This window comes from Aotus nancymaae, unplaced genomic scaffold, assembly GCF_030222135.1.
Source record: "Aotus nancymaae isolate 86718 unplaced genomic scaffold, 86718_ANA_hifiasm-v0.15.2.pri h1tg000051l, whole genome shotgun sequence".
NCBI classification, from domain to species: domain Eukaryota; kingdom Metazoa; phylum Chordata; class Mammalia; order Primates; family Aotidae; genus Aotus; species Aotus nancymaae.
Window position 1 is genome coordinate 1465215 of NW_026988465.1, and position 12894 is coordinate 1478108.

The 12894-nt window shown below is 38.7% G+C and overlaps 1 protein-coding gene across 21 annotated transcripts in view; it reads left to right on the forward strand.

The window, feature by feature from the left end:
• PRP4K (pre-mRNA processing factor kinase PRP4K) overlaps positions 1-12894 on the forward strand; it is a 42481-nt gene that overhangs the window by 8462 nt on the left and 21125 nt on the right. For all 21 annotated transcript variants that reach the window (XR_010337503.1, XR_010337507.1, XR_010337509.1 and 18 more), the window contains exons 2-4: positions 1135-2331; positions 6830-7003; positions 11329-11484. Coding sequence is in view for 1 of the 21 variants with exons in the window: in XM_064362944.1 (XP_064219014.1) it covers positions 1135-2331; positions 6830-7003; positions 11329-11484 (1527 nt within the window). In the remaining 20 variants the exon portion in view is untranslated. The remainder of the gene's footprint in view (positions 1-1134; positions 2332-6829; positions 7004-11328; positions 11485-12894) is intronic.

Here is a 12894-nt window from a genome sequence, read left to right on the forward strand (position 1 = left end):
TGATGGCTTGAATCTAGATAATTTAAGGCCACTTTTGGTCTCATATTCTAGGATGTGATGGTTTATTATGGAGTGACTTTTAAAGGAAAAGTTAAATAATGCTTTTGTACAAGTATTTAACCTGGGATTATTAAACACCAAGGACTTGATAAAATAATTTAGAATCATAAACTCTTTAACTCAGCATAAGCCAAGCATTTAAGCACAGAATCACCCCACTTTAGTTAATTGTTTATTTTTTGCATGGCATAAATGTATTTGCATGAATGTATTTTGGGAAACTGACTCCTCATTTGAAATTCAGAGAGATTAAATCACTTGCTGAATGAATATTGGGTTGAACTGTATTAAATTACCGATATTAAACTTGTTCACTTACAAAAGACCCTTCTATGTGGTTCAACCTAATGTCATATGACTGCTTAGTGGCAACTACAAGCCAGGAGTCCTAACTTCTGGTTTAGTTCTCTTTGAAGATTTAACTTTGGGGGATGTGTCACCCATCGTCAGTATCAGCTACCAGTGCACGTTGATTGCTTATTTTGCATATAGCTCAGTATTGGCTCTAGAGTGTTTTCCTTTTTTTTAAGGATATAAGATGAAATCTGCTCAAAACAAGTGACCTGCTAGGTTTATTGTAAAGACACCAAGTTTTATAAATTTCAAGTTAAGAAGGAAATGAGTCTGCCAGTGTGTATGTTAATAGTTAATAGGTCTTATTAAAAAAGAAAATGGGCCCCTTTGGTTGTTAATGTGTGAGAAAAGTTGTTTTAAAAATTAAGTTACTGAGTGGCTGTTTTAACTAAATCAATAGTAATGAGGTTTTGCTGTGCCCGGTTTGTTTTTCCCTTTTTCTCTAACCTGTAATTTGTAAGCTCACTCCATTAGGTATTTCCTTTAACACTTTTGGTGAGTTCAACCGTTAGAAACACATTAAAGTTCTAACACCATCCAATTCCATTCTTGCCGTATACCTTCTTTGAAATAAAATGTCTGAAGGTGTTCTGAAAAAATTTTAGTGACTAACTTCATGTATTACATTGAGGTGTATTTTCTCATTATTGTTATTTTGTTTTGACTCTTTGAATACTTAATAAATGATATGATTTTAAAATGTTTTTTCTACATTTATAGGATGGAAGATGCTAATTCTGAAAAGAGTATAAATGAAGAAAATGGAGAAATATCAGAAGACCAATCTCAAAATAAGCACAGTCGTCACAAAAAAAAGAAGCATAAACACAGAAGTAAACATAAGAAACATAAACATTCCTCAGAAGAAGACAAGGATAAAAAACATAAACATAAGCATAAACATAAGAAACACAAAAGAAAAGAGGTTATTGATGCTTCTGATAAAGAGGGTATGTCTCCAGCAAAAAGAACTAAACTTGATGATTTAGCTTTGCTAGAAGACTTGGAAAAACAGAGAGCCTTGATTAAGGCTGAACTTGATAATGAGTTAATGGAAGGAAAGGTCCAATCTGGTATGGGGCTCATTTTACAAGGTTATGAATCTGGCTCTGAAGAGGAGGGGGAGATTCATGAAAAGGCAAGAAATGGAAATAGGTCTAGTACTAGATCTTCAGGTGCAAAGGGGAAACTTGAACTTATGGACAACAAAAATACTACAAAAAAACGAAGTAAAAGCAGATCCAAAGAACGGACTAGACATAGGTCTGATAAAAAGAAAAGCAAGGGGGGTATTGAAATTGTTAAAGAGAAAACAACTAGGAGCAAGTCAAAGGAGAGGAAAAAATCTAAAAGCCCATCCAAAAGAAGTAAGTCTCAAGATCAAGCAAGAAAATCAAAATCCCCTGCCCTTAGGCGGCGATCTCAAGAGAAAGTTGGTAAGGCCAGGTCTCCTACTGATGATAAGGTTAAAATTGAAGATAAAAGTAAATCAAAAGATAGGAAAAAATCCCCCATTATAAATGAAAGTAGAAGTCGCGATCGAGGTAAAAGATCCAGATCCCCAGTTGATTTAAGAGGTAAATCCAAAGACAGAAGGTCACGGTCCAAAGAGAGAAAATCAAAACGGTCTGAAACTGACAAAGAAAAGAAACCAATTAAATCTCCCTCTAAAGATGCTTCGTCTGGGAAAGAAAATAGGTCACCCAGTAGAAGACCTGGTCGTAGTCCTAAAAGAAGAAGTTTGTCTCCAAAACCACGTGATAAATCAAGAAGAAGTAGGTCTCCACTTTTAAATGATAGAAGATCTAAGCAGAGCAAATCTCCCTCTCGAACACTGTCTCCTGGTAGAAGAGCCAAAAGCCGATCATTAGAAAGAAAACGAAGAGAACCAGAGAGGAGACGACTTTCTTCTCCAAGGTAACTAAAAATGTTGAAGCTTTTTACAAATTCCCAAGATTTTAAAGGGAAAACTAGAACTTGTGGACAATTAAAAATGAAGTAGGAAGTAAAAATAAATGTAGTAGTAATGAGTTTCATACTTTCAAGTAATCCATTCCATTAACCATGTTAATATTTGTACTTTTGTGAATGAGCATTTCAATTATAGGTGTTTAACAAATACTGAGCTTGATGATGGCATTGGGTTTTTTTCACATTGATTTAATATCTAGTTTGCTAAGGCACTCCTTTTGATCCATGTAATTTGGCTGATAAATCTTCATTGGGGGTGTGCAGAGAGTGGATTATTGCTTCATTGAACAGTGTAGGCTGAAATTCCTAACTTTGAAAAGGGGGAAGGGTAATAATCATTTTAACATTGTATTCTGTTCATTCTCTTGTATTTGCATGAGTTTTATATTTTAATAATATAAATAGAAACAAATACCGGCCGGACGCGGTGGCTCACACCTGTAATCCCAGCACTTTGGGAGGCCGAGGCGGGTGGATCACGAGGTCAAGAGATCGAGACCATCCTGGTCAACATGGTGAAACCCCGTCTCTACTAAAAATACAAAAAATTAGCTGGGCATGGTGGCGCGTGCCTGTAATCCCAGCTACTCAGGAGGCTGAGGCAGGAGAATTGCCTGAACCCAGGAGGCGGAGGTTGTGGTGAGCCGAGATCGCGCCATTGCACTCCAGCCTGGGTAACAAGAGCAAAACTCCATCTCAAAAAAAAAAAAAAAAAAAGAAACAAATACTGAATTTTTTCAGTCCCTAAAGTATAATTAAAATGGAAAATTTTGTATTAATACATATAATCTCATGGTTGAAAAGTAGTATCTCTGAAGCTTAAGAATAGTGTAAGAAATTATTCTGTACTTTTTTTTCCTTTTTTACTATTTGAATAATATATTCTGTCTTAGTTCTTATAAATCCTCATGTGATTGTCTTAACTTTTGAGGTGGAGGGGCTCTCATACCTAATTTATAAATGAAGAAATAGAATCAGAATTTATATAGTTTACCTAGGATCATAGAGTGAAAGTATTTGTGGGGAGGAGTGTTTATACCACTTAACCTACTTTAGAAACTGATTTCTTAGTATCTTTTTTATATTTAATATTTAAGTATTATGAAATTGTCAGCCAAGTTTTGCTTAGTAAAAGAAATTGGCTTATATTGTGTAAAGATGTTATTAATTTTTAGCCATTTACTGTGTTCATATTAATATTTTCTGTGAATCGATATAAATAAAAACTGACCTTGAAAATGAAGTCATCATATTTTCAGAGAAATTTCAAATTTTATTTCCAAGTGCTATGTCTTAAGAGATTCTCAGTTCTTTACTTCTGAGTGGCACTATAACGAAATAGCCCCTTTTTCTTTTGGCTTCCTGGATTGAGGCAGTTATAGTTTTACTGATTCTATTATCTCAAGTGCTTCTTAATTATCCTGGTGGTCTTTCAGTTTGCTTTCAGTTTGAAGAGCAAATTTTGAGGATTTTGTTAAGGACTAGAGCTGAGTATTTGAAACACATTTTTTTTAAATTACAGAAGTGCTACATATTTATTAAAGAGAAATCCAAATAAACCTGTAAATTAGCTCCTTTTTCATCTCTCCACTACCACTCCTTAGAAATTTATGTTTCCTTAGCTCTCTTTCTTTGCACAGATGATAATATGGATGTAAGTGTTTTTTGTTGTTGTTGTTGTTTTTCAAAACTGGAGTCATATATTCACATGTCACTTGCTTTTCTCAGGAAACATTTCTGTGACAAAACATATATATAGATTCTTTTTCATTCTTCCTTACAGCAACTGGTATTTCAGTGTAGATGTATTACAGTATCATTCTCCTGTTGAAACTGATGAAAAATGTAGATTGATTCCATTTTTTAACTATTATATGCAAAGATGTCCATTGGTTATGCATGAGGTTTCTTTATAGAATAGATTCGTAGAAGTGGACCAACAAAGTCTCAGGGTACGTACATTTACATTTTAGAAAGTTATTGCCAAATTTCCTTCCAGGAAAGTTAGATCAATTTCTGTTTCTATGATGATGTAAACTGCCCTTTTTCCTAAACCTTTATTACCAGGATACCATATAGTATTTTGTCACTCTTAAAAATCAAACCCCAAAATTGTTTTAATCTAAATTTCTTAGATTGCTAGTGACAATGAACATTTTTATTTTTGTGGCATTTTAGCAGACAACACTCTGTTCCTTCTCTATTAGTTTACTTTATCCCATTCATATATATATATATATTTTTTTTTTTTTTTTTTTTTTTTGATATGGCGTCTCCCTCTGTCACCCAGGCTGGAGTGCAATGGCGTCATCTTGACTCACTGCAACCTCTGCCTCCTGGCTTCAAGCGATTCTTCTGCCTCAGCCTCCCTGAACAGCTGGGACTACAGGCATGCGCCACCACACCCAGCTAATTTTTTTTGTACTTTTAGTAGACACAAGGTTTCACCACGTTGGCCACACTGATCTTGAACTCTTGACTTCAGGTAATTTGCCCACCTTAGCCTCCTAAACTGCTGGGATTATGGGCATGAGCAAATGCACCCCACCCATTTATATTTTTTAACTACTCTTTGAGACTGTGTGTGTGTATGAGCAGATTAAATAGTTTCCTCAGATGGCCCTGTCAAGAAGTAAGCACCGCAGATCTGAATCAAAGTCTACCTTGCTCATTTTGGATCAGAGAAAGATTCTTGGGTTCTGTATACTGTACTGAAACATGCAAGGCAGGTTGTGTTTTTAGGTTTTTATTAAATGAGGAAAGCCAGGTGCAGTGGCTCATGCCTGTATCCCAGCACTTTGGGAGGCTGAGGTGAGTCGATCACCTGAGGTCAGGAGTTTGAGACCAGCCTCACCAAGATGGAGAAACCCCATCTCCAACAAAATTAGCTGGGCATGGTGTCACATTCCTATAACCCCAGCTACTTGGGAGGTTGAGGCAGGAGAATCGCTTTGAACTCGGAAGAGGGGGGTTGTGGTGAGCCGAGATCGTGCCACTGCACTCCAGCCTGGGCAACAAGAGCAAAACTCCATTGCAAAAATAATAATAATAAATGAGGAAAGTACTGTATTGTTATTATTTGATTATGGAGACAAATCTATTTATAATCTGACCAGATTGAATAGTTCTGTCCAAAACTAGACCAACATTAAGAAATGTTCAAAACCTGTTTTAAAAAATTAAGTTGTAGAAAGATTTGTTGTAATACAAATAGCACATTAAACCAGAGTAAAATTCACTGAAACGTACTTGTGAAGTAAGTGTTGAAAAGATGGGTTTTTGTGGGGTTTTTTGGCGGGGAGCAGGGTCACACCCTGTCACCCAGGCTGAAGTGCAGTGGCGTGATCTCTGCTCCCTGCAACCTCTGCCTCCCAGGCTCACACAGTCCTCCCACTTCAGCCTCCCTAGTAGCTGGGACTGTAGGCCCATGCCACCACTCTTGGCTAATTTTTATATTTTTTGTAGATATAGGGTTTCACCATGTTACCCAGGCTGGTCTCAAACTCCTGAGCTTAAGTGATCCGTCTGCCTCAGCTTCCCAAAGTGCTGGGATTACAAGTGTGAACCACCACACCTAGCTATTGTTTTTGGGTTTTTGGAGTCAAGATCTCACTCTGTCACCCAGGCTGCAAAGGCACAAACACAGCTCACTGAAGCCTCAACCTGGTGGGCTCAGGCGATCCTCCCTCAGCCTCTGAAAGTGCTGGGATTGCAAGTGTGAACCACTGTGCCTGGCCTATTATACTTGACATTAAAAATAAGACTTTTGGTCAAGCGTGGTGGCTCATACCTGTAACCTCAGCACTTTGGGAGGCCAAGGAAGGATCAGTTGAGGCCAGGAGTTCGAGACCAGCCTGGGCAACATAGTGAGACCCCCCATCTCTACAAAAAAAAAATTAGTCAGGTGTGGTGGCATGCTTTTATGGTTCCAGCTATTCAGGGGGGCTGAAGTGGAAGGATTCCCTTAGCCTGGGAGGTCAAGGCTGCAGTGAGCCATGATCACACCACTGCATTCCAGCCTAGGTGACAGAGTAACATCCTGTATCCAAAAAAAAAGACTTAATTGGAGAGATGTCAAGATGTAGAAAGAAAAAGTCATCAATGGAAATGGAATTTTTGAGTAAATGGAATATTATTCTTACTTGGGCAGGTTTTATTTGAGTTGTTTATTTCAAATTAGAATCTGTGACTTCATCGGTATGAATAACGTTTAGTAATTCTTCAACTTGTGGGACCAGAGGAAATAAGACCTTTCATTGTTTGTCTACAATAACACCAAAATGTCATTGTGGTCATCTGAATAAGTTTTGTTACAAAACACATTAGTCAGAGTTCACTCTCTTTAGGTTAGTGTACCTTTTCTTACAGATGTTCCTGGCATATAGAAAAAGAAATCATTTACTTCCATTTATTTTTCGGTTAACTTGTATTTGATCCCCTTAAGAACACGACCTCGAGATGATATCCTCAGTAGACGCGAAAGATCAAAAGATGCCAGCCCCATCAATAGGTGGTCTCCAACTCGAAGAAGAAGTAGATCTCCCATTAGAAGGAGGTCTCGTTCCCCACTCAGACGTAGCAGGTCTCCAAGAAGAAGAAGCAGGTCTCCTCGCAGAAGGTAAAGACACATCAGCCTTTTGATTCATTAAACTCTGAATGTTTTTGTAGCACCAGTGAGCTTAGGTGGTAGGTTTTCTTTTAGACCGTGTTTCTCTGAAAAATTGTAGTTGTGGTCCTGTAGTTTCCTTTTACCAGCAATCTCTACACATGGGTTTTCTTTTATATAGTTTCCTTTGAGTTTTTTAAAAAAATCATTGCTCATGTAAGATGCAGTAAAATTAATCTTTTAAATGTAGGACTTTTTTCTCTCTTTTATAAGAGATAAATACTAAATGAGCCAGGCTTACTGATTTATTTATTTATTTATTTACTTTTGAGATGGAGTTTCGCTCTTGTTGCCCAGGCTGGAGTGCAATGGCGTGATCTCGACTCACTGCAACCTCCGCCTCCTGGGTTCAAGCAATTCTCCTGTCTCAGCCTCCCGAGTAGCTGGGATTACAGGCATGCGCCACCCTCCTTCGCTAATTTTGTATTTTTAGTGGAGACGGGCTTTCTCCATGTTGGTCAGGCTGGCCTCGAACTCCCAACCTCAGGTGATCCGTGCACCTTGGCCTCTCAGAGTGCTGGGATTACAGGCATGAGCCACTGCACCCGGCCTGGGTTTTTTTTTTTAAACTGGCAAGGTGGATCATATAGTAATTAATGTGTAGCCCAATTTCTTAACATTTTATATTAATTTTGCATATTGATAGTTACTGTAGACTTTGGCAATGGCCTATTTAATTCACCATTGAAAACATTTTATGTGAAGCATATGTAGTCAATAGTAGGTTAATCAGAAAGGTAGTTTATAAAGCAGGGAATCATTTTTTAAAATTCATACATACATGAAATATTTTAATATAAAACATAAATGGCTATTTGCCAATCTTTTAACATTTTTAATTGAGGTAATACATGAATATAATTTTTAAAAAAGCAAAGGCTTATGTTGTAACCATCTTTACATATCTCTCAGAATTTTTGTATGCTCTATTCCTAGAAGTGGAAGTGCATGGTCTGAATACTCTGGAAAATGAGGGGTTTTATTTATTTATTTATTTTAGACAAAGTCTCACTCTGTTGCCCAGGCTGGAGTGCAGTGGCACAATCTCACTGCAACCTCCACCTCCCGGGTTCAAGCAATTCTCCTACCTCAGCCTCTCAAGTAGCTAGGACTATAGAGGTGGGCGTGCTGCCATGCTCAGCTAGTGTGTGTGTGTGTGTGTGTGTGTGTGTGTGTGTGTGCATGTGTGTGTGTGTTTAAATAGAGATGGAGTTTCACTATGTTGGTCAGGCTGGTCTCAAACTCCTGACCACAAGTGATCCACCGTCTTGGCCTCCCAAAGTGCTGGGATTACAAGCGTGAGCCACTGCACCCAACCACAGTGAGGGTTTTTGATATTACCCCTCACCCATGTTTCTCTTTTTTTTTTCTCTCTCTTTTGCCTACTTTTATCATACTTTTTTGTTCTTCTAGAGTCAGTGTAATCATTGTGATCATGTATGTGTTCATTGCTGAGCAAATAGTCAGGGGAGGAGGGAAGAGAGGATCTTCCTTCTGACACTGCTAGTCTTCTGGCTCCAAGCTGATCTCTAGGGTCTGCTTATATGATAATCCTTGTGGGGTTGCTTTCCCGTGGTCATCCTCTTGATATTATTCCCTTGTTTCTCTCATGTGAGAGAAACATGTTTCTCTTGTTTTCTGTGTCCAGTGTCTTTTCATGCTTTACTTCTTGTTTTGGAAATGCATTTCCAGTAGTTATCTGAGGAAATCACATGGAAGGAACTTTTCAGGGACCTTATATCTCTAAAAAATGCTTTTGGCCCGGTGCAGTGTCTCGTGCCTATAATCTAAGCACTTTGAGAAGCCAAGGCAGAGGACTACTTGAGCCCAGGACTTGGGGACCAGCCTGAGCAACATAGTAGGACTCCATCTCTATACAAAATAAAAAATTAGCCAGGTATTGTGGTAAGTGCTTCTAGTCCCAACTACATGGGAGGCTAAGGTGTGTGAGGATTGCTTGAGCCAGGAATGTTGAGACTTTGGTAAACCATGATTGCGCCACTGCCCTCCAACAGAGCAAGACCCTGTCTCAAGAAAAACTTAAACCTTTTACTCTCATTGCTGATTAGGCAAAGAATAGAATTCCAGGTTGAGATCATTTTTCCTTGAGAATTTTGAAATAGTTATTCCACTGATTTTTACTTTCCAGTATTGCTACTAAGAGAGCTTTCTTTCTTTCTGTTTTTTCCAGTTGGGCTTTCTGTATTGTTCCACTTAATTAACGTTTTATTCTTGCTTTCTGGAAATAGTATTTCTTATCTCTCAGACAATAGCAAGGTTATTTTGTGAGATTTTTGTTCTTTATAGTTTTCTTTCCTATATTTTGTTTTTTCCCAGATTCCTTTTGCTGCATGTTTACCTTTTCATTTGAAGACTTTTCTCACACAGCTGGATCTTTCATTGCTGCCTATTCTGACTTAATAGTTAGGTACTGAGAGAGCCGAATGGAATTTTTCTTCAATTGTGACAGTGTAGAATTTGTCAACTAGTGGTTATTACTTCAGGGTAATTAGATATTTTTGTATATCAGTGACTGTAGATATATTTTCTTAGGCTATAAGTTTCCCAGAATCCTTTCTTCTCCCCCTGGGAAATAGACCTGGCTACCAGTAGAGTTCTCTTCCTTCATAATGTAAACTTCTTTGTAATCCCTCTATTTTTGGTATGTGCCTCAGCATCTGGTGCCAGTTTTTCTGTTGTTGTTGTTTTGGGTTTTTTTGAGACAGAGTTTCACTCTTGTTGCCCAGGCTGGAGTGCAATGGCATGATCTCGGCTCACTGCAACCTCCACCTCCCGGGTTCAAGTGATTCACCTGCCTCAGCCTCCTAAGTAGCTGGGATTACAGGCACCTGCCACCACGCCCAGCTAATTTTTTGTATTTTTAGTAGAGACGGGGTTTTACCATGTTGGGCAGGCGGGTCTTGAACTGATGGCAGGTGATCCTCCTCCTTCAGCCTCCCAAAGTGTTGGGATTACAGGTGTGAGCCACCGCACCCGGCCAGGTGCCAGTTTTTATAATGGCCAACACTTCTCTAGAACATAAATCTTAAGTGTTCTCCTAGAATTCGAAGGGAGTGGTTGACATTTTTCACTGATCGGGGAGGGGACTGTACCAAGTCTGGCTGTTTATAAAGGCTTTCAACCAATTCTGTCTTCAACTGTTACTCATACCATCTTGCAGAGGATAGGATGTCTCCAATTTCTGAGGCATTCTGGGGGCGTTGTGACATGTACTGACTGTTTCTGATTTACCTTGTGTGTTCATATTGGACCAGTATTCATCTCAATTTGATCTGTTACTATTTTTCACTCCGATTTGCACATTCCAGGATTTTGTTCTCTGCTATTATGTCTCTTGACATTCTCTTTGCCTGAGGGTCCCCCTCCCCTCTCCTTCCTTCTTTATTTCTTTTTTCTTTCTTTCTTGAGACAGGATCTTGCTCTGTTGCCCAGGCTGGAGTGCAGTGGTGCAATCACGACTCACTGCAGCCTCAACCTTCTGGGCTCAAGGGATCCTCCCCCAAGTAGCTGGGACTCCAGGCACGTGCCACCATACCCAGCTAATTTTTGTATGTTTTGTGGAGACGGAGTTTCACCACGTTGCCCAGGCTGGCCCGCCTCAGCCTCCTAAAGTGCTGAGATTATATGTGTGCACCACTGCATCTGGCCCCAGTTTTTAAGTATTCGTCTATCATTTTAGTGAGGTTTCTTTAGGTTGAGCTCATTGAAACATACATATAACTTACATAAAGTAAAATGCTTTTTTGGTGTAAAGTTGTGTGAATTTCAACAGACACATAAGTCACATGCAAGTTAGAGAACGTTTTCATCACTTCAAGTTCCCTTTTGCCCCTTTGTAGTCAGTTTCTCCCTTCACACCAGTATCCATGTACACAACCTTGGTGAAAGAAACAGTGTAGGTATTTATCCCCATAGGGCTTACACTCAAGTTCACATCCATGGGAATTATTTCTTAGTTCAAAATTTGATAAGAGTAGCTATGTTTTAGTTATCTTCAACTAAGCTGATTATCTCAGTCTTTCTGATGTTCCGTTCTTCTACTTAAAATTTTCAAATGACTTTTTAAAAAAAATAGACTATTTAACAGCACTTAGGGGAAAAAATAGACTATATTTTAGAAGAATTTTAGGTTTACAGCAAAACTGAGCAGAAAGTAGAATTTCTGTATATGCCCTGCGCCCACACATGCATGCCTTTTCCCACTTTAAGTGACATTTAAAAAAAACATATACCTGTCTTTTTTCTCCTTTAAATAGGGACAGAGGTCGGAGGAGCAGATCACGCTTGCGAAGGCGGTCTCGATCACGGGGTGGTCGTAGACGAAGAAGCAGAAGCAAAGTAAAGGAAGATAAATTTAAAGGAAGTCTTTCTGAAGGAATGAAAGTTGAGCAGGAATCTTCGTCTGATGATAAGTAAGACTAGAACTTTCCCATAACTTCATTTTTCCAGTTTAGAGAAGTCTTATTTGACTTGGAAATCGTTAAATAATTTCCACCTAAATATCATAAATGGTTCCATTAATTTGGCTCTAAATTTAAAAGTTAATCTTTTGTGAATATTGTGTAGATTGTATCACAGAATTAGTGGTTTTCTGAATTTAGGGTTTCAGCTTTGGTTGGAGTGAATATTGGGCCTTCATTTTATTGTGAGCCTACCCTTTGTTTTTATTATGCACAACACATACATTAGTCCTGCCAGCTCAAGTTAACACATTTCGGGAGGAATATCCTGTAAAAGTTTAGACCTTTGAGTTTGTGTCAGATGATGCATACTTTGCAATTGCTGTTTTGTGGTAGGTGTCCTAGTTACAATGTGAAAATGTAGAAACATTTGAAGTGTCTAATAAAATAGTGGGGACATTTTTCCCTGTTTCTACAAAAACTACAAAAATTAGCCGGGCCTGGTGGCACACGCCTGTAGTCAGGAGGCTTGAGGTGGAAGGACTGCTTGAGCCTGGGAGGAGGAGGTTTCAGCGAGCTGTGATCACACCACTGCACTCCAGCCTGAGCCAAAACAGTGAGACCCTGTCTCATAAATAAATAAAATGCACACTTGATTGTCTAAGTAGAATATCTCAAAAATAAATGGAACAAATCTAGAGCCAGTCTCAACAGGAGGTTATTTGCCTCCCTGGGGACGTGTCAGAGGACATTTCTTGTCATCTGTTGGCTAGAGACCAGAGATAATGCATTCTACAATGCACAGGATACTCCCCTCCCCCGCCACACACACAAAGAACTATCCATATCAAAAAACAAATCTTGCTAAGGATGAAAAACCTTAGTTAAAACCAGGTGATTAAGAAAGCTGGGTGGGGGAAGGGCATTCTACATAGATTCTGATATAATCAGAGTGCAGTTTGCCTATTCTTCTGCAATGAAGAATATCTGCATATTCTTCAGATATTCAGAGTCCTTACAAATGTCTGTATATTCTTTGCTGCATATTCCTGTGCATCAGATAGTATCATAGAAAAAGTTGTACTGGGAAGGATCATAAAGATTGTGGAGGTGGTCTTTGAGGGATAAGTGCGGAGGGTTGGGGGCAGTGTATCAGAGTAGAGCCACATTCCCCTTCAGATTAGATGCAAATATTTGCATGTACATTTTTGATAGGGAAATACGGGTGTAGCTTTCTTGAGCTTTCAGGTGGTTCTGACATCCGGAAAAGGTAGCAATTTATTTATCCTTGCCGTTGTTTTATAGGTGAGAAAACTGAGGCTAGGGAGGTAAAGTGACTTTTTAAGGTCATGGAAAAACTAGTGGTAACTTTTGCAAACCTGGAGTTATTTCTTTTATTCCCATTTTTGGTGCCATGAAATA